This window comes from Adiantum capillus-veneris, chromosome 20, assembly GCF_014529385.1.
Source record: "Adiantum capillus-veneris isolate H3 chromosome 20, ASM1452938v2, whole genome shotgun sequence".
Taxonomy (NCBI): domain Eukaryota; kingdom Viridiplantae; phylum Streptophyta; class Polypodiopsida; order Polypodiales; family Pteridaceae; genus Adiantum; species Adiantum capillus-veneris.
Window position 1 is genome coordinate 98,644,846 of NC_140950.1, and position 22,417 is coordinate 98,667,262.

General features: G+C 45.0%; 2 protein-coding genes across 2 annotated transcripts in view; one reads left to right on the top strand and one right to left on the bottom strand.

Annotated features, from left to right (window-relative positions):
* Window positions 1–540: 540 nt before the first annotated feature.
* Window positions 541–22,417, top strand: part of LOC147432971 (phosphatidylinositol/phosphatidylcholine transfer protein SFH1-like) — a 40,486-nt gene continuing 18,609 nt past the window's right edge. The window contains exons 1-5 of the mRNA XM_086492714.1: window positions 541–1,165; window positions 1,722–1,759; window positions 1,882–1,965; window positions 2,098–2,151; window positions 13,586–13,663. Coding sequence (XP_086348840.1) covers window positions 1,111–1,165; window positions 1,722–1,759; window positions 1,882–1,965; window positions 2,098–2,151; window positions 13,586–13,663 — 309 coding nt within the window. The 5' untranslated portion in view covers window positions 541–1,110. The remainder of the gene's footprint in view (window positions 1,166–1,721; window positions 1,760–1,881; window positions 1,966–2,097; window positions 2,152–13,585; window positions 13,664–22,417) is intronic.
* LOC147432972 (uncharacterized) lies at window positions 6,883–7,473 on the bottom strand. The gene has a single exon (XM_086491684.1). The coding sequence runs from the start codon at window positions 7,422–7,424 to the stop codon at window positions 7,047–7,049; it is 378 nt and encodes a 125-aa protein (XP_086347810.1). The 5' UTR covers window positions 7,425–7,473; the 3' UTR covers window positions 6,883–7,046.

Consider the following 22,417-nt stretch of genomic DNA (forward strand, 5'->3'; position numbering starts at 1 on the left):
ATCGATGACGCGATTTGGAACTAAGGCCCCTGTCACACAGGGGCGCCCGCCCCGTTCACTTTTGCAAGTGGCCGCCACCATTTTGTGTCACACAAAAGACTTAAACAAAAGCATGCATGTCAGATGCAGCGAACAGTGCGTAGCCAAGTGGATGCGCATCCGCAATGCGGGCTGATCGCGTGAGGTCAAATCCTATCAGGCATCTTCGCGCGCTCACTTTTGAAGCTTGGCCGCTGTTATCAAAAGTTGGTCGAACAAGCTAGCCCGCCCCTCTGACAAGCTCACGAAACCAACTTTCACTTTTCCCTCGCCAAATCCCAGCACGCCATCTCAGCATGACCGCAAATTGCCTGTCCCAGTGTGAGGGGCCCAATAGTAACTAGCTTGCTTGCCAAATGAAAATTAAATTAAGGCCAGAACTATTATTAAAGTAACACCTCTGGGAGAACAATATTAGGGCCTTAATTAGTCAAGCCTTGATAATTTGTGGACTTTCGGAGTTTCGGTCCCCTACTCTCCACGTTTTGGCCCAGTAGTGCCCGACACACACCAGTTTTCTGGTGGCTGCGAGTCTGCGACCACGGACCTCGTCTCCTCTCTTCTGAGCTCTCTCTCTCTCTCTCTCACACACACACACACACACACACACACACACACGCGAAATGTGAGCGTGTACTAGCCTACTAGGCCTACTTGTCCCGAGTCCCGGCTCCCTACTCTGTGAGTGTGCACGTATAATCGTACACTCCTACTGCGCACAACACATAACGTACGCATTTCTCCCCCCCCCCCCCCCCTTCTCCAAAGTGCGCAGAAACAACACACACACAAATTACCAAGTCCAATTGCGCTTGCAATCGAACTCTCGCTCTTCCCCTCTCTCTGCGCATTTTCTCCTTGAAGTTTGAAGTTTTTCCGCACTCTCTCTCTCTCTCACTCTCTCTCTCAGCGCATAACTCTCTTCAAAGTTTTTCGCCCACCAGTTTTCCCTCTCTCTCTCTCTCTCTCTCTCACTCATACACACACACACACACACACACACACACACATCTACTAACTAGTTTTCTCTCTTCTGCTCATTTGCGCGAATTTTTTTTGGCGGAGTTTGCGATGGTGTCTGCAACTCCCGAAGCTGTCAGGGAGCTCACTCTCTCGTTACGACAAGGTCTGTTTCTCTTCTCTCGTCCTCCATCTACGCACATACTGAACTTTAGAGCAAGGTCTTCTCTGCTCTTTCGGCCTCTCTCTGCAATCACACTTGTGCTCTCTCACTGTCTCTACCAATCCATCTATATGCATGCACATAGGTGCTCTAGCGAACGCACACGCACGCACACACTCAATGCATTGTCATTTCACTCATTGGGTTTGCCAAGTGCCGGTGTTGCAACAGGCTAAAGCGCTGTGTTGCGTATACCCATAGCCAATTACATCGAACTTACATGCAAAATAATCAAGCACATGAGTTACACATTCTTACCCATGAACGATGTTTATAGACATGTCCAATGAAAGTGGCTCATGAATGCCATAAAACACATGGCAATGCATAATCATGTCAGGGTTGTAAGTACTCCTGGTTTTGATAATGTCTCTTTGAAGACATGAGCTCCTCTGTGCTTATTAATTTGTTTAGTGTACTGTTCTTGTGAATGTTTTTTTGTAGAGTGAGAAAAGTGTTGTTTTGCTAAACCTTTCTGTTTATATGCTACACAATACAGCGACTGCAGGAGATGCACAACTTGCATTAGCTTGGAAGGTGATGTCCTTGGTGTTGTCTCTCGTATTCTTCCCTGCTATATGCAGCTGTTATGTAGGGATTGCAATAATGCCGCTTTCTCTTGTTGAACTGAAGTCCCATGTCTTTCTTTCTTGTAACAGAATCTGCATAAGGGATATCCAGAAGTTGTTGCAGAACGGTTTCTGAAAGCCCGGGAAAATAATGTCTCAAAGGCTCTCAAAATGGTATTGCAAATGCAATCCATGATTGCTTTGTTGCAAATTTTTTATTTCAATTTCAATTTTGGGGTTTTTCAAGTTAATGACATGAGCTGGGACAAGACTCAATAGAATTTGATGATTGGTCATTTTTGTCAGATTCTGGACAGCCTGCATTGGAGAATAAATAATGATGTTGACAACATTCTTTCAGTAAGTAATGACATCCATATTTGAACTACCAACGACAAGAAAGTCACAACATTTGAGAAAAAAAGACAGTTTTTTTTTGAACCATGCATGCACTGAATACATTTTCTTATTAGCGTTACCACGATTAAACCAAATTATTTTTTCTGCCAAAGCTTATAGTGCAGTTGATAGGTCTACAACTTTTAGTGGAATATGTGTGGCTTAGAAGAATTTTAAGCAAAGGGCAATGGAAGCTCAATGGAGAAATGTGCTCATGAATGTTGAGGATGCTTTTATACACTCTTCTCTAGCTAAAGAAACAAATTGTTTTAATTGTAGCAATTGTACCATCTCATTTGCAGACTCTTCTTGTATCCACTACAACTTAATGATGAGTATGCGATCCTTTATGGAGCTCATGATGGCATGGCGTTCAAGACTATTAGGTTAGCAGGTTTTGAGTACCCATAGGCCTATAGTTTGTTGGCTTTTGAGAGCTTGGGACAACCTTTCAAGTTCCGAGTGCGTAAATGAATACCACCCCTTGCTATACTCACACCTTTGCCACTTCACGTGGCAAGGGATACCGATCTTGAGTCGTGCATCAGTAATGAGTAGTGTGGGCTCTACCAAAATCATTGGGCTTGATTAGTGGAATGTGACATTACTTGGAAGTAAGCTTACACACTTCTTGAGAACAATGGCTATTGCTTTTAAAGACCAGAAACTCATCAAAGAAGACACTTGGGATTATGATGCCGGATGGAGAGGAGGCTCTAGCTTAATTTGTCTCGCATTAGTAGATGGAATTGAAGAACTTATTGTAAAAGAGTATGGAATAATTGCTGCCCTAGACACAGCAAGAGAATGTGAGTGGATAGCGTGACCTACATGTGGATAGTAAGAATCTCCATGGAGTTGTATGCATCTATATTTGGAAATTGATTATGATTTCATCTAGGTATATTTATTAGCTGTATAGCAAATATGTAGACTTCACATTGTGACGTTAATCCGAGCTACAATCAGTTGAGATGTGGTGTGTATGCCACTATCAGCTAACCTTATTTTTGTGCTAATTTTTCATACTTTTCAGTGGTAGGCTTCATCATGGCTGAGTCTGCGCTGCATCTCTAGAGTTATGATCGAAACTTGGCACGCAGTTGTGGATGGTTTGTGTACTTCTGATGTTGAATGCTTTTGATGCTTGTGGGTGCATAAACCAATGAAAACTCCTCCAATCTTGTGGGTATTGCAGATGTAGGTATTGCTCCGATGTAAACACCGAGCATACGAGTTACTAGGCAACCTTATTAGTGTCGCAGAATATCAGCCTTGATGTTGGCTTTACCTTGTGAGTAAATACTACCACCCAAATAGTCCTGTTGTGAAAACATTGCCGATGAAGATGAAAGGTAAGGGTGCTCAGAGGTATTTCCAATGGTTCCATGTCGACGGAAGTGGATGCATGCTACATGCGAATGCGAATGCAAAACAGGGTTAGGGATCTTGTCTCCAACTCCTTCGAATTCGCATGCAAGGCAAGCAGATCTTGGTACTCAAGATTTGGATCTTCGTGTATCCGATGCTGATGTCGTTCAAAGACATAGTGATGAAGATGGGAGCGTGCCTGATGCGGGATGGACTAAGGGTGGGAGTTGCTAATAAGTCGAGAGCAAGGACACACGAAAAGAAATTTGAGACATGCTAAAAGAAACCTGAGCTGGATAAATTCACATTATAGGCAACTTCAAGGCACGTTGAGAGAGAGAGAGAGAGAGAGAGAGAGAGAGAGAGAGAGAGAGAGAGAGAGAGAGAGAGAAATGAAATGTTATATTAACGTCTTCAGAAGGCCAGAATGACCTATGAGACCAGAAAGTTACAATGTGGTGGATCTGATACAAAGTCAGTAACAAAAATGACAAAATAAATGATAGAATAAAACGCTATGGAATCTGAAACAGCTAGGTGTGATCTAAGCAGATAGATGGGATAGCTAAATTACAGATCACAAAAGATCCAACTAGGTGGGATAGCTAAATCACAGATCACAAAAGATCCAGCATCGGTCGTTGGCGGATCTCATCAATCTCCGTCATGGTCAATAGCCTGACCGGGCGTCGTGCATGTTGGGCCAAAGTGATCTGAATCTTCTGATGCAACCTCCGTCGATGCTGTATAGTCCTCCGCAGTTGTGGGCGTCTGGATCTCCCTAGCTCGGTCGCTCGGTCAATCAGTGTGCCTCCGGTGTGAGGCGGCGAGCTCTCCTGTGGTAGTAGCTCCTCCGGGTGTCCAGTGTCTGCTCTAAAGAAGTTTGTGATCTGTCTCTGAGATTGGCTGGCCTCTCCTCTCATTAGGCTCTCTCTGTGTCTGTGCAGCTCGAGTAAAAACAGCCCAAGCATCTCTGATCCTCGTACCGCATGACTGTGGAGAGTGGCTGGCCTCTCCTCTCATTAGGCTCTCTCTGTGTCTGTGCAGCTCGAGCAAAAACAGCCCAAGCATCTCTGATCCTCGTACCGCATGACTGTGGAGAGTGGTCCGAAGCCCTCTCTGAACAAGTAGTGGAAGTGGCCGTGTATCTCGTAGTAGACGGGGCAGTGGCATGTGTAGTGCAACTCTGTCTCAGGCTCCAGGTCACATAGGAGGCATGTCCTGGCCTCTATCGGTACTCTGTTGTATCTCCCAGTCTCGATCCGCAACTGGTGTGAAGATGTGCGTAGCTGGCCAATAGCACACCGTATCCCATGAGACAAGTGGGTGTCCATGTATCTAGGTCTCGTGACAAAACCGTCCTCCATAAGCTGGAGAAGATGCTCTCTGTAGAAAGCCATCTTCGTGCCCAGCTCCTGTGCTGGCTGAATCCATGTCCTCCTGATGTCTAGCTGAGTCAGGTCTTAGCAGATGAGCCTGGTGATCTCGGATTGTGTGAGAGTCAGAGAGGGTGCACCCAGTGAGTACTGGAAGGGGGGCAGTGTGTCTATGCTGAACCCATGCGCCTGAAACCATGATGTCATCTCCCCATACTAGCATGCTGTATCTCCCTGCATGGCTAACTGTCGAGAGGACTCAAGTGCAAGGCGGGCATATCTGTTTCAGGGAAGTTCCCAAATGTGGTGCATGAAGGAGACAGATTTGGTGAGCGCCTCAACCACTAGCGGGGGGGCAGCTAGCTCTGCTCGTATAATGGCACGTGGTATTGAAGCCTTGGCTCTAATGAGACGTGAGATCATAGAGACTAGTGGCTTCTCCATGTCCCCCCATCCATCAATGTGACTTGTCCTCCCATGATGGTCCAATGAAGGTCCCCAAATCTCAGCTCCATAGAGCAATGCAGAAGCCACCAGGGTGTCAAAGAGCCAGAGCTTCGTCCGAGGCTCCTGAAACTGAACATGTGAACACATCCTCTCCAATCTACCCAATGCTGCGTGGACTCTGGTCAATCTAGTCTCTGCTGCTCTTCTCAATGAAAATGCTGGTCCACTAAAAACCACTCCAAGGTAGGTGTAAGCATCTGTATACTCCACTGTCTCCGGCCGTATGTGAATGCGGGCGCTGACCTCCTGATCTAGTGTGGGGTCGTATTAAATACCATGACCTTGGTTTTACCAAGGTTGACAGACAAGCCACTTTCATGGGCAAAGCTATGCAAAGCATCCAAGTGACGTTGCATCCCCTCTGGAGAGTCGGAAATCAACACAATATCATCAACATATAACAATAGTGGGATCCATGTTCCTGCCAGTTGTGCACCTCTATCACCATCTCTCTCAATGTAGTCAGAAACCTCATCCATATACATACCAAACAGAGTAGGAGAGAGCGGGCAACCCTGCTTCACCCCAATAGTGGAATGAACCACTGTAGATAGGCCCTCTGAGGTGCGTACATGCCCCACTACTGATCTGTACAGTGCCATCTCTCTTAATGTAGTCAGAAACCTCATCTACATATATACCAAATAAAGTAGGAGAGAGCGGGCAGCCCTGCTTCACCCCAATAGTGGAGTAAACCGGTGTGGATAGACCCTCTGGGGTGCGTACATGCCCCACTACTGACCTGTATAATGCCATGACCCCCCAAATGAGCTCGGTGGGTACTCCCATCTCCTGTAATCTGTGCATCAATCTAGCTCTGGGTACGGTGTCAAATGCTTTGCGGAAGTCCACAAAGCTGCAATAGATCCGTTTCCCATGTAATCTGCCCTCCTCAATGATAGCTCGGAGTGTCAAGATATGGTCAAGAGTAGAAAAACCTCTCCTGAATCTTGCCTGCCCGGCTGGGCGTATCCCTTCCTTCTCTGCCCATCTACTCAGCTGCTGCTCAAGAATGGATGCATACAACCGTGCCAATGTGTGTCCGATCATGATAGTGCGATAATTCCCAGGCTCCATAGGGTCTCCTGACTTGAAGATAGGTACAATAGTAGATAGGCTCCACGTATCAGGCAAGCCCTCACACATGGCACGGTTAAACATAACTGCTAGGAGCTCTGCTAGTAGATCTCTGGCATGCATGAAGTGCTTAGCCACTAAGCCATCATGATCATATGCTCTCCCAATCCTCATCCTGTCAATGGCCTTCCTCATCATCTCAGCGGCGATGAAAAAAGCACATGTATGGGGGCATGGATCGGGGGGGTCGGGAAGGGGCGGCTGTCCAGGAATTGTGTACAGAGATGACGCGTATTGGCCCCAAGCCTCTGTGGAGGTAATGGCAGGGGGAGGGGAGTGTTCATGAAAGAGCCGCCATGCCTCACGTGAGTCTTGACTCAAGAATAGCTGGTATAGATCCTGCTCTAGGCGAGCCAAAAATTATGCCCTCTTCTTCCGCCGCACTAGGCGTCGGAAGTCAATCTGTGACTGTCTGTGAGTGATGTCCCCCAAAAGCACCTCTCTCTGAAGTCTAGCTCTGGTCTCTCAGCATTCCTTGTCATACCAGCTGTTCTGGGGCATACTCCCAGAACGACGTCTCTGCTCAGGCTGTGTGTATGGGTATGCCTCTGCTGCTGCATCATGTAACGTCTGTGTCAGTATAGTTGTAAGCTCCTCCATAGGTCGCCCTGGCTCTTCTGTACACAAACGTCTATAGATCCCATCTATGTATACAGAGTCCGCCTCCCGCGTGAAGGTGTAGCGAGTAGGAGCTGCTGCTTGTGGCCTGTGTGCTACACTAAACTTGAAAGAGATGGTCAACGACACAAAAGCATGGTCCACTGCCACACCAATAGGTCTGGGTCCAACTGTGAGGTCCCGGATACTCGAGATGAGACTCGGCTGTGCCATGACATAATCCATTGTGCTAGCTCCATGTCTGTGTGGAAAGCATGTAAAACCTCCCGCAGCGGGAAATCTGTGTAGGCCATTCAAGATGACCAATCAATGTGCAGTCCCCATGTCTATCAAGTGTCGTCCATACTCAGTATGCTCCCCATCTTGTGCTAGTTTGGATAGGCATGTCTCTGGAACATCCAGCTCTCTCAGCATCTCTTCTGAAGTATCATAAAAAATTGTCTGATAATGAGCAGTCCTAGCATTGAAATCCCCTAGAATGAGGATGTCACCATCTCTAGAGAACTCCGAGATGTCATCATCCGAAATAGAAAAGGGGGACTGTCCTCTGGGTGGTGCATACACTGACGTACTCGGGGGAAAGTAGCAAATAGCAATGTAAAAATATCTGCCTGTTTCTACTCTTAATCTCACCCACATGTACCTAGCTTGCTCATCTCTGCGAGTTATGTGTATCAATGGTTGCAACTCCTCCTTGAATAACATTGCCACTCCACCTGAGCCCCGCCCTCTATGCTCTGATCGTGTCTCCTGTCTACATGCAGTCTCCCATCTGTATCCACTAATGTGAGGCATAGACTGCCCAGGGGCTTGATGTGTCTCAGAGTAGAGGATGATATCTCTCCTACTAAAACTTTCTTCAAAAGCACCCACATCTAGACGCATAGAGAGAGAGAGAAGCGAGGGAGAGAGGTGGACGACATGGACCGTGGTGCTTGCACGGAGACGACCCTGGCAAGGTTGTTGCCATTGTGCGGAAGGATTTAAGGATTTTAACTCGGATCTAGTACTTTGGACAAACATAAGGTTACTTTATTTCACTTGAGAGAGAAACTAAACTAAACACAATGAGAGAGAGGACATCGCATGTAGGTCCCAACTACCCCCAAGGCCCCCCTTGCTTTGTTGCCAGAGCAAGTACTTGCTTTATATAACTTGCACAAATGATGATACAATGACTAAACGTTGAATACCGAAATACTTTGTGCTGATGTTGATCTGACGCAAAATGCTAAGGCTAATTTGGTTCAAAAACGTTGGGCTGATCTGGTGCAAAATCGTTGGGCTGATGCAAAAACGCTAGGCTGAATTGATGCAAAAACGTTGATGATGCTGGTGATGGAAACGCTAGGTGTTGAGGTGTTGTGGGCGTTGGATGCCCATGTGATTAGTATGTTTTGATGTCCTAAAAATTGAAGGCCAAGTGCTCTTTTATAGGTTTTTTTTGCCATTTTCCCTGCCTACTTTTTATAAATGTCATATCAAAGTCACTTATTAATAAATCACTTAAGTGATTGTATTGTGCAAGTGAGGGTATGCAACTATGACTTGCCTGATCAACGTTCTTCTAGAGGCTCACAAAGTGCTTGGCTAGATCCTAAGCTAATTAAGATTAACTCTGATTAAGACTGCCGTTGACTTGTAGCAGTAGCTTGTCCACATGGCTGAAGTGCAACGCGCACGTGACCATAGCAGTTAAAAAAAACGTGTTTTTAAAATAGAGTACAGAATGGGACGTTTTAAAACGTTCAGTACGTTGCTTTGTTAAAAAACTTGGGCATTTATGTACACTTAAAGAATGGAAATGATCATTGACTGAGCAATGAGCTTAGGGTCTACAGATGTCAACTTTCCATTTAATTATGTGCAACATTTGACTTCAATAAATTATATACCTTTGTGTGGACCCATATAATATAATACTTGTAAAAAAAAAAAATTTGAAATCGATGTATTTTATTTTGATCCTCAAAAAATATGTCTAGTATGCGTATTAAACGCCCTGTATAAAACGTCCCGTCCCGTACCTTAGCTGCTATGCACATGACATAGACTCACCTCCTAGCCATAGAGCCATTGGGGGCTCACCCTCTAGCTTGGGAGCTTGCAGCTAACGCACTATTCTCTACCGCAAGGGTTGGTGTCCCACACAACAAGCCCACACTAAGCAATGTGTGGGTAGAGTTGCCAAGGGCCTGGAGTACAAGTGTGGCGATCTCAGTCCTATTTATAAGACTTATTAATCGTCCTTCTTAACCTTCCTTCAATTAAGGGCGCGTTCATACATAGGGTCAGTTCACACTGGTTGTACATAGCTCAGATGCCCATCCCGATGTCTGGGACATAACACTTAGTATGTACATCTATGTATTGATGTATGCTCGTGTGTGTGTGTGTGTGTGTGTGGTGTGGGTGTGGGAACATATATTGAAACCTACTTCTATGCCCACTATTGGGCAGATGTTAGTAGGGAGTCATAGTTCTTAGTCAATACTATGCATGATAGAGCTGATGGTTATATTCTCTTGTGGATGCCTATCATGAGTCTATACCTTGCACTTTCTTTTAAGAGTGAATCCAAGCTTACTTGATTCATTTGGTTATATATTCGTTGTAATTTTCTATACGGCCACTATACTCATCTTTAGCAACATCATCCTTAGGTAATAGCATTATGCTCATATTTGTGCAGTTTTTTCTTGTCCAATACTATGCATGCATGTCTATTTAGTTGGTTTTATTCTTCAACTCCAGTGGGCTTATCAAGTGCTAGCATCTCCATAGTTCATAGTCAATAGGGATTGGTGTAAGCTTTGAAAACAGATAGCATTCAATTGTTTAGGCTGATGTGTTTCCCTCCACTTGACCTTAATCGAGATATTGTTTGCAAATTGTCTCCAAGAACACTGTTCGATGAAGAAAATTGCAAAGTTTAAGTTCAGTAGAAGTCAATGGCTAGTAGTGACACTCTTAAGTGGTTGGGAGGTGGTAATGGTTCCACATGGAAGCTTCTACCCAATCCTAAGCTTCCTAACATTCAAGATGCCATCTTAGAAGAGGAGTTGCATAAAGTTGGATCTTTTTTCTTTTGGTTTGTTTTTTGAGAGGTTACAGAGGTCAACCAAGAGGAAACTGGGAGAGTTTCATGTTCTGTTTAGTGGTGGCTCCAGCATCTCCCATGAGCAAATCAGGGAGGGAGGGAGGGCTGTTATGTGGTTATGCCCGCCGTATTTGAGGTAGATGTACCTTTTCCAACGGTACAACCCGGTAGGTTGGCATGAGGCGGGAGTCGGGACCCTTATTCCTAGGTTTTCCCGTGGTCAAAGTCTTTGTTTTTTGCATCTTCCCCCTAGCTCATCTGGAGGTGGTCTAATTGTGCCAACTAGCATAGGTATGCCAGTTAGTCCTTTTTGGATGGTGTGGCATTTGATTAGGGTGCTCCCATAATTATGGATCGTCGGGCATGTGGGAGTGAGTTGGGCAAGTGGAGGGTGTCCCTATGTAGGGACCCATCGCCCGCCCCCCCCCCCCCCTTTTCATTTTATCAGTTGTAGGGTTTGTAGAGTGTCAGCATTTTGGGTGCACACTCTCTCCTCTAATGTTTTATCTCACCCCTCTCTAGTGTTTCCAAAAATGCACCCTTTCTCGCTAGCGTTTTCATTTTCAGCTCCCTCTCTCTCTCTCTCTCTCTCTCTCTCTCTCTCTCTCTCTCTGTGTGTCTAGCATATCCTTTGTATTGTTTCTTGTAGGTTTAGCGGACCTCTGGCTGTCCTAGGTCAATGCGGTGGGCTGCCCTTGATCGGAGGCTGATTCAGTGGCGTTTCATCGCGATAAATCGGAATTCCAGTGGCTGCCCATGTTTGAGGAAGTTTGCTTGTAGTTGCAGATTTGATCATCATCCGAATCACCTTTTTCGTTGCACCTTTGATATGGTATTAGAGCATTGTCGACGGCTTGGAGATAAGATCCAGATGGTCCAACAACAATAGGTGGATTCGACTTCAAAATGACAAGTTTCTTCAATCATGCGTTGATTGGAATGAGAGTAATGCGGAGGCCATGTCTACCTTTGTTTTGGCACCCATTAAGAAAACCTTTCTTGAGGTATAGGCTTTGAAAATTGCTAGTGAGATGTGGTCAAAGCTCGGAGATACGTTTGATCGAGACTCTACAATGCGAGCGCTCATGCTTCTAGGATAGCTATTTTCCATCAAGTTCAAAGCTTAGGCTTTCATACAATCATTTTTTATGATCATCCATGATCAACTCTCGGCTATGGAAAGTTCATTGATTAGTACTCAATTAGCTGCCTTGTACTTACGAAGGCAAAGGCATTACGCTTGCAAATCACGAAGGAAAAGATGGATTTTGATGATCTCAATTCTCGTCTCGTGGAGGAGGAAGCCGGCTTACTCTCCCAAGGCAAGTTTTGAGGTTCGAAAAATTACAAATCAGCACATGTTACATCATAAACTATTAAGAAGTCATAGATCCGTTGTTACCATTGTGGAAAGCATGGTCATTTGTCTCAGGATTGTAAACCTAAAGGCAAAGACAAGCTTGATGAGGAGAGTAGTGACAATGATTCAAAAATTACAAATCAACACACGTTACATCATAAACTATTAAGAAGTCTTGGATCCATTGTTACCATTGTGGAAAGTATGGTCATTTGTCTCAGGATTGTAAACCTAAAGGCAAAGACAAGCTTGATGAGGAGAGTAGTGACAATGATTCAACCCAAGATTCATTCCAGCTTGCTTGTGTAGCGCAGACCACACTAGCAAAAATTCCAACCTTCTAGTTCAGTGGCGGGTGTCGCAACATGCTTAAACCATAGAGATGCATGTGACTAGTAGAGAGAGGCAAGTGGTGCTCCTATGACTTGATTTGGACTCGTGTGTCGGAGTTCAAAGTATATTCATCTAACGAGGAACCAACATGACATATACAAAACTCTATGGATGTGCTGCAGACAATTCATTGTTGTAGGTGGGATAATGGAAAGGGTGTGCTCCAAAGTTCCTTGTCTTGAAGAACCTTAGATGTGATGTGCTCACAATTCTCGAATGGGGATTCTTGGATGTTGTGTGGTCTACAATTCAAATTTCTATGAGGTCACTGGTGCTTAAGATTGCACTTCATTATGGTGACACGTTGACGGTTGCAAATTCGAGGTATATCTGGTAGTAGATGTACTACTAGTGTGTCCATGGTAGCTTCTTATTCGATTTGTTCTTCCTACATATATCCACTATGAGCTGCATACTGGGTGTTAAAATTATGCATCTCAAGTGGATGCCTAGTGTGACCCTATTTATTTATTTCGTCTTTTTAGGTTTTTCTAATCGACATGAGAATTGGGTCGGGCAATTCAATTGAGGGTATATAAGGATCCACATCCCCCATTGTCACAATCATTTAATTCATTGCTTAGTGTGCTGGTTCAGTTAGTCTCTCTCGCTTTCTCATGCATTCTCTCTATATCTCTAGCTTTTGCATTGTCTACTTTGATAGGAGCTTGATCAGGAGAGTGAATATGGGCAAGAGGATTTGTTCGGAGGACATGATCATTCAACTTTTGGCCTAGTTGCCTCCTTGTTACACCATTTTCTATTGTTCTCTTATTACGAGTGGTCGATTGAATACTATCACTTGGGAGTAGGTAGTCCCAATGGTATTGGACCAACAGGAGCAATCCAATGTGAGGAAGAAGCTAGGCTCCAAAGCCTTTCTTTCCAACAATTACAAGAAGCAGAAGGGTAAGAAGAAAAGCAGCAGCAGCACAAGAAGAAGACAATTATTGAGAAGGAAGCTTTGACAGTTGAGCGGCATCACAACAATTGTGGAGTGTGTCCCTTGATTTTGTATTTTTGTGAGTGTTTTGTCCTCTCTTATAATTCGTACTTTCAGACTATTCTGACCTTATGAAGGTATATATATGAAGGGAAACTCTTCTTTTGGTGATCTTCTCAATGAGGAGATAGTTGATTAGAGTTCAAGAGCAACTTCCCAGCATTGCCAAAGCAGCATGAAAACATAATTGGCCTGATCTAATGGAACTTCAATGTACTGACAACTAGTATGGCCTGCAGACCTTACAATCAAAGTACTTATTGGAGTGACAGCATCCCAGATTCCCAAGTTATCTCATAAATTGGATTCATCATGATGCATCATCAAGGAGGGCTCATTGGCACAGTCTGAAAGAGATGTAGTTGGGTAGCAAATTACATTATTTAAAGCTCATATGTCTAGTTGCAGTTCCAGAGTTTAATTGAAAATTATAAAATAACAGGTGATTTGTTTGTTTGATGCCAAACTGCTGTCATATCATGACATCTCGCACACACATTTATTGTGAATGTTCTTATTTCATGATGCAGAAGCCTACAGGACCAAGAGAAACATATGACGCAATACGAGAATCACAACCCATAGGAATGACTGGATTCTGCAAGAAGGTTGATTCAATTTCAATCTGGTTTTGAATGCATGACATTCCAATAAAGTTTGGGGAAAGTTTGCATGTATTATGTTTGTTGGATCTTGCATGAAGATACACGAGGTATTTGTCATTCTTTAAGATTTCTATTAGCTTACTATTGGAGGAAAGCTATTCCTTTCTTCTGGTTTTGTTACCAAACTGTTCATAATTAATGCTTGTCATTCTTCTGCATTAGCTTTACTTATATTTACACGTCGGTTGTGTGTTGTTGCTGATGTCTACCAAAACAAAATTTTGTGAGAGGAAAACATCGTGCTCTGTCACAAATGTATTGACATGCCATAGCATACGATCAACGAGGAATGTTAACTGGGAGCCACCATGCATGTGGTTATACTAGTCTGCTTTGGCAAACAAGTTAGGCCCATTGTACAACGCAGGTAGACGAACACCTCTCTTAATCTAGTCCCTGGCCTTGAAAGAGGTGGCCTTGGTAATAGGAGGAGAGAGAATGTCAGATCGGGTTTGGAGCTGCAACTCCCACAACACGAAGAAAATTTATGTGGGGAGCTCCCAGTCTATGACGGCCAACTTTGCAGCAACATGAAACCACTGCAAAGGAGGTCGCCTAGGGACTACGGGAGGAGGAGTGGAACCATGGGAGGTGGGTTGTTGTACCAAAAATCAGGAAAGAGAGATTCAATGATGGCCTGCAAAAACACAAGACAACAATAAAGAAAGAAAGCCCTCTGAGAGATTGATAGTGTGGAGTCAAAACTCTCGCAAAAGTGATATGCCCAAATGATTCAACAATGTTCAAATGGATGCTTTTGCAAACTAGAACAAAGTTGGTCCCTGATCGAAGACAAATTGGGAAAGAACGCACTTTGCCATCAATACAAGCTGGACTACATGACACACATGACCCAGTGCGAGAGAAACTAGCTCTATTCATAGTGGTAATAAACTCTAAGGTCCCCTCTCAACTCTTCGATGGAATCCTCAATTGTGTACCTGTTAGGTTACGGCTGAAGAAGAAGCTCGTCTATCTTGAGTCTCAAAAGACAACAAGGTATATTCGGTCTCAAAATGCTCTTCATCAGGTGTAATAGTCTAGAAGTGGCGTTTGCGATTATTGACCAAATTCTCATTTATAAAAAATCAATCCCAAAAATGGCTATAGATTGGAGAATACTTGATGATCACTTGGGTATCTTCACCTTCTGTGCCAAAGCAACCTAAGTTGTCTAGTTCTCTTTGCGAATGGAATCACCATCATGGGTCTTTGCATAATAATAGCATTTGTTGGTAGTGAGTCATATTTTGAAGAAAGAGATAAAAGTCGATATGTGTCCCTTTTGACTTTCTTCTCAAGACATCGTCTCGAAGCGATGTTAGGTGCAATGGTGACAAGATCTAGACTTTACACTTCCACATATCTTTACTTCTTTCCTTGCTTGAAGGTGTGTTACTTAGCTCGAATAATGGCTCCTTTATTTTCCTTGGAGAGAGAGAGAGAGAGAGAGAGAGAGAGAGAGAGAGAGAGAGAGAGAGAGAGAGAGAGGAAGAAGAAGAGAGTTTTAACGTCGTAGGAAACTATCCCAAGAGACCTTAAAGATCTAGCCGACGAGGAGGGTTGAACTCAAGACCTGTTATGAGAGAGAGAGAGAGAGAGAGAGAGAGAGAGAGAGAGAGAGAGAGAGAGAGAGAGAGAGAGAGAGAGAGAGAGAGAGAGAGAGAGAGAGAGAGAAAGAAAGAAAGAAAGAAAGAAAGAAAGATTTTTAACGTCTATGTCAGGCCGAAATCGGCCTATGAGACAAATCAAATGTACATGGCGTGTATGTCATCCGTCTATCGGAAAGACAAATGAAACAAAACTGATACAAAACTGAACTGAATGTAGGTAATGGAGTATCTGAGGAGGGATGGGGCTCTATCTCTAGGGGTATATGCATGTCTATATGCTCAAGGTAGTACAATCATGAGAATGCATCAAGCTCTCTAGCTCCATCCTGTACAAATGGGGGGATGTAAGATGTGGTACATGGGCGGGGCTGGTGCCAAGGCTACCCGGATGAAAGCTGTCGGGTCGGCCCTCATCTGAGCTACTCGCTCCTCAGTGGCACGGCGCTCCCGGGCTCGGATCTCCTCGATCTGTCGGTGGTGGGAGCTCATGCCCCTGTAGCCTGGGACTCGTGGTCGTCGTCTAGCTCGGTTCACCTCCGCCTGTGGGAGTGTCACTCCTCTCTGAGTATCTGATGAGGTAGGGGTGGCAATCTTCTGAAAGAAGTCTGTGAGCTGCGACTGTCTCCCCTCTGTCTGTGTAGCTGTGCGTGGCTGTAGTAGTGTGTCCCGATGGCTTTGTATCTCTAGTAAGAAACGTCCGAGCTGTCTCTGATCTCGAGAGTCCATGATCTCTCGGAGAGTGGGCTGTCCTCTGAATAAGGCCTCATACCTGCCTCTGATCTCAGTGTATGCTCTGCATCTACATACAAAGTGCTCCTCACTCTCCACCTCCTCTGTGCAGGCTCTGCAGACTCGCTCCTCCCTGGGAACACCAGTGTGTCTCCCGATCTCAATCTCTAACCTGTGTGAAGCCACTCTCAGCTGACCAATCGCCACCCGTGAGCTATGTGGCATATATGTGTCCATATAGCGTGGTCTCTGTATGAACCCCCCAGACAATATGGTGAGAAACTGGTCTCTGTAATCTGACATCCTCGTCCCCAAGCCAGGTGACTCCCAGACTCTCCTAGTGTATAGCTGCCACAGATCCTGTCTCAATACCAAGTTTCTCTCACTGCGAGAGAGGTGAACAGATGGTGAGTGGGGGTCGTACTGGAATGGTGGTAGGCTCTCCATGTCAAGACCGTGTCCCTCAAACCATGCTCTGACCTGTGAGTACCAAGCTCTCGCATGCCCACTCTCTGATAGCTGTATAGCTGCCTCGAATGCTCTACGAGTAAGTCTGTCAGGAGGTAGCTCTCTCATCCTCTGGATGAAGCAGACTGTCTGGAATAATGCCTCTACAACCATAGGTGGTGTGGCGAGCTCGGCTCTAATAATGTCATGTGGCACTGTCTTCTTGCTGCGGAGCAAGCGTGAGATCATACATACCTGTGGCCTCTCAAGCTGTGTCCACTGGTCATCTGTCAATCCTGGTGCCCATACTGCCGCCGAGTACATCAGGGCCGGGGTGACTAAGGTGTCAAAAAGCCAGCCCTTCGTGCGGGGCTCCTGAAAGTGTGCCTGGTGGCATCTCCGCTCTAGCATGGTCAGAGCTGCATATCCTCGGGAGAGAGAGAGAGAGAGAGAGAGAGAGAGATGAAATGAAATGAAATGTTTTATTAAACGTCTTCAATAGGCCAAAATGACATGAGACCAAACTGATACAATCCTTGTGGATCTAATCCAATGTCTGGGTACAAAAATAAAATAAAGTGAAGTGAAAGACTAAAAGATTAAAATCGTCAGACTGAAAATCATCATCATCATCATCCATGCCCAAGGACATTCGGCATTGGGCATTGTCGAAGAAAGTATTGCATCAATCGTTGAAGAGCGTCGTCAATGTCCGCCTGTGTAAATAGTCGTATTGAGCGTCTCCCATGTTGTGCTAGAATAGTCCCGATTTTTTGGTGGAGCCTCCGTCGATTTCGTGGTCGCCCCCGTAGACATGGACGTCTAGCTCTCCTGAGCTCAGTGGCTCTATCCACTAAAATACTTCTGGTAGAAGTGGGCTCTGAAGTCTGCTGAGAGACCGAGAGAGAGAAGAAGAAGAGAGTTTTAACGCCGTAGGAAACTATCCCAAGAGACCTTAAAGATCTAGCCGACGAGGAGAGTTGAACTCAAGACCTGTTATTCAAAGGGAAATGGCATAACCAATCTACCACACTTGTATGATAAAAAGGTTATACCATTTTCCTCTTTTTATTAGAGAGAGAGAGAGAGAGAGAGAGAGAGAGAGAGAGAGAGAGAGAGAGAGAGAGAGAGAGAGAGAGAGAGAGAGAGAGAGTCCCAACCAACACTCTCAAGGCCGGCCACACCGTTGCCGATGTGGTATTTGCTTTTGATTGTGTCAATGGAATGTGCACACATGCAATACCTCAATGCAGACTTTACTGACTCGATGGGAGATGTCGCGCGGTAACTTTGCAAGATGAAGCACCTCTGGAGCTGATTTGATGCACCTTTGGATCTGTCTCGATGAGGGATTGTTGATGGCCACGAAGAGGTAGATTTGAGGCTGGTTTGCGCTCCCGATGTGAGAGGAATGAAGGGCTGAAAGCTGGTTGCAAAACCGCAGCCGATCCTTCGCGCAAAGCAGAGCTGAAAACGTAGGTGATGATGGGAGCACCCGATGCGGCGAGGGAATGGCCGAGAAGAGGCTCAATGATGGGAGCACCCGATGCGGCGAGGGAATGACCGAGAAGAGGCTCAATGGGTTGCTGGCTGCAATGAAGAGGCTAGCATTAGCAGATCCACCGGGCCATATCCGGCGATCTGAAGGGCTGAAAACTGAAAATGCTGGGTGGATCTGCATGGTTGGATGCAAAAACGCGAGTGTTTGCTGTTGCAAAACGTTGGGCTGAATTCTGGCGCTCCCAAATCTTATGAGAAAACGCTAGGTGTACTGCTCCTTTTATAGGACCTTTTGAGGTACCAGGTCAGGAAATTTGTGCAAGTTGGGAAAATGTGCAAATGTGTGCGCATGTGAGTTTCTAAAGATAACTCACTACTCTGTGACCCATTTGACGAATAGACTGGCCCGACACGTTCCTCCGACCTAGATCTACATGCTCATCATGTCAGATGCCCACCGAAGTGTAATAACATCTGTCAAAACGCTTGTACAATCCATTTATGCAAGAGGATTCCTAAACTGGAAAACCTAAGCAAAGGGACTCGTCTGGACATGCAGGTCTTGTGAGCAGGCTCACAAAATTGCCAATACTAATCCTCCTAGGATTTTAGACACTCTCATCTAGAAATAGGTGCAAAATTGGCTCTAAAAATCGATGAAGCATGTCCACGTGGCACATAGAGCCATGTGCATGTGACATCCCCTCCAGCTTAAGGTGACGTACTGTTACTGAACTCCATGCATGCCATAAGATGATCTCGAATGAATGGCCTTCTAGATGGTGTCCTCCACGGCTACTTTTGAGAGAGGCTCCCTCGGTGATGTGGAAATGCCCTAAAGATAGGGATGGTGATGATACATCTCCTCGTAACCAATGGACTGCCTCCTAGATCAACTATTCTCTTGTTAGTTACTGGCTAGCCTTTGCTACCCCAACTCAGATGGTGTGAACCAAGCTGCAAACTGGATGGATGCGTGTAGAGCGAATGGCTGGATATGCAAACGCTAATGCATATGAAGGTTACTGGCCAGCCTATGCTGCACCTACGCGGGAAGATTGGCGAGAGGAACGCAGAGTGGGAGATGAAGATGGATATGTCGTTTGAAATGCCCACAAAACATGGCAAGCCCTCTGTATGATGTCTCATGAAACCGCCCAATAACTCCTCAAAGATAGAGGCTCTTCTTGGGGCTTCGAACAGATTGCCATGTGATGGAAGCTCTAGATGAATCCTCTTCTCTGCAATGGATGTGGCTGCGTATGTAGGCTCATGATGCCTGTGAACTCCCACTGTGGCTGCCTCAAATTGGAACCCTTTGGCTTCGGATTGATAGCCATTGATTGCTAAGAAGATGTAGATGATGTGGACCCGATGTGCTACTAGAGATGTGTACCGATCAATGATGTTGCAATGCCTCCTATGGAATGGAATTCTCCAAGCAGATGGAAGAGATGGTTGTGCAAACAATGCCAAGACTCCAAAGCTATTAGGCTGACTGGATGTGTAATGTGCAGCGAAAGTGAATGATGGTGTAAGCTCAAGATGGGTGATCAGTGAGTGCTCAACGTTCCTTTTACTTAGCGGAAGGGAGAGCCTTCCTTCCTTAGAATGTGCAATGACCAAAACAAAGAGAGTGGAAAAGTGAGTGCAAAGTGCATGAGAGAGAGAGAGAGAGAGAGAGAGAGAGAGAGAGAGAAGAGACGACACCAGATGGAGTCCCAAACCCCCCTCCAAGGGCCCCCCTCTTATTGCTAGAGAGGTATTTGCTTTAGATTGCACAAGGTTTGGTACAATGCTTCTAGATGCTGTGGTACTTGAGGACGACAACGACGATGTCGACAACGAAGGCTGAGGGCTGAGAATGAAAAACGCTAGGGCTGAAGCTTGGCTGAAAACTGATCGCTGGTCTAGGGCTGAATCTGCAACTGTGCAGGCGACGACGACGACGACGGTGACGACGGCGACAACAACGAGGTTATGCAAAAACGCTGGTGGCTGAAATCTGAAAATGCTGGTTGAATCTGAAAACGTTGGCTGAATCTGATGGGGATGGCTGATTTTCGGCGAGGATCTGATGCGGGAAGGGCACTGTGCCGCGAGGCTAAGGGCTGATTTGCTGATGCAAAAACGCCAAGGAGCTGATGCTGAAAACGCTGACTCTCTGCTAGCAAAACACTAGATCTGTTGAGAAAACGCCAAGGGTGTTGTGTCCTGCGGTGCACTGTTTGTCTGTGCTCCTTTGGTCCTCTTACCCTGGGTCTTCTGCTTTTTCATGGTGCCCAATGGGTCACAGATAGAGCAGCATCAGTCTGGGTCGAGCAACATCAGTCTAGATCCACGATTTATTAAAGCCAAAAGTCGCTAATTTTTATAAGGGCAAGAGATGGTTCATATGCACTTTGTTCATGCGGTGGAAATTGATCATGGGTTGTGCAATCGGAGGGTATGCAGCTACTCCAAGTGCCTAGACGTGCAGGGCAGGCGTACAGGCTCACAAGGATGCGAGAACACTTTCTAGGCTACCTAAACCCTAGAAGTAGGTATAGCTTGTCCACATGCACATAGGGTTAGATGTGCACGTGACATCCCCCCTTTTCAAGGTGAGGTACTGGTATCGAGCTACATGGCTTCTTTGTAGTCTGCCAACAACTCAGTGTAATCTGTAAAAAGTGCTTCGTCAAATCACACTGCCTCGCGGTTTTCTCGATCTTTGAACTTCAAAAGGTATTGTTGTGCTTGTTTCTTTGAACCATGGCGAAACCGATAAAAAAAATTTACTCCGATTCTATGACCTCTGCTTCATCAATGTTCTAGGGTTCTTCTTCTTTAGAAATGTCCTTGGGTGGATCTCCCTGAAACAACTTCAATCAAGAAACATGGAAGACGTTGTGCATTGACCATGAGTTAGGCAACTGCAATTTCATAGAAACCTCATTTACCTTTTTAATGACTGGAAATGAATCATACATGCGAAAAGACAACTTTGGACACTTCTTTCCTACTTGCTTAAGATGTTGCTTCATGATCCTAAGATAGACTTAATCCCCTTCCTTGATAGTAACATCTGATGATGCTTATTAGCCTGACGAGAATAGGACTCCCGAGCCTTGCTTAGCCGAAGCTTCACACTTTTAGTAATTTTAGGCAACTGACTGACCGATCGAGTCAACAAAGACTGAAACGGACGGCCAAATGCTCCCTCATACCGAGTTCTACCGATGACAGTTGAATATGAGTCATTCAAAATTGCTTGAACTAACGGGAGATATTGCTCCCAATGAGATTGTTGATCATGCATATAAGACTTCAAAACATCAAAAGCGAACTGAATGTAGATCTCAGTTTGATCATCGGACTGTGAGGGAAATATAGATGAGAAATTCAACTTGGTGCCAAAATTCTCAAAAGTGCTTTCCAAAAATGTGACTTGAATTTGACATCCCTATCTGACACAATCAACTTTGGCAAACCACAAAGGGGATACCAATGCTTAATGAACAGACGTGCTACATCTTGTGCTATTACTGTGGCCTTACGAGGAATCAACATGCAAAACTCGCTGAAATGATCAACATGGTTAGACATTGAGTATTCCTTGAATGCAAACTAGGTGGAAGATTAGTCACAAAATCCATGGAAATGTCATGAAATGGGCCTTTGAGAATAGGCAATGGTAGCAAGAGGCCTTGTTGCTTACTCCTAGGGGCTTTTACTTTTTGACAAATGGAAACACTGTGTGACATAGTTAAACTTATCTTTTCACATTTTAGGCCAAAAAAAGAATCTTTCTACCTTTCTAAAGTGGTATTCGTGCAATATGGATTGCCTAAGAGGAGGCAACACACAAAGACGGTGACAAAAATACAAAAGACCCTCTCGAATGAGATAGTTGCTAGGTCCTTGGGAAGCAAGAGCCTGCAACCATTGCTTACCAACTCAAAATCTGCATACTTGTTTTCATGCTGTCAAAAGAGACTCCTTGAATGGAGATTGTTGAACTTGTCTCTAGAGCCAAAATCTGTCCTTTGCGACTAAAGGCATCTGCAACAAGGTTAGCTTTACCTGGAACGAACATAATCAAACCTCCAAATTGTTCAAAAAACTGAGACCACTGTGCTTGGCGGTCACTCCAATGTGCACTAGGCATAGACTTGAGCCATTTGAGGACTTGATGGTCAGTACAAACAGTCAACTCTCTACCATACAAAAAATGCTTCTAATGCTTGAGAGAATGAATGACAGAGAGAAGTTTCTTATCATACACAGAATTATTCTTTTCAGCACTGTTTAACTTTCTATTGAGAAATTCAATTGGACGGCCATTGTGTCGAAGGCTTTGCGGAAATCCACAAAGTAGCAATGTATATGTCTCTTCCGCACCTTTGCCTGATCAATGAGACAACAC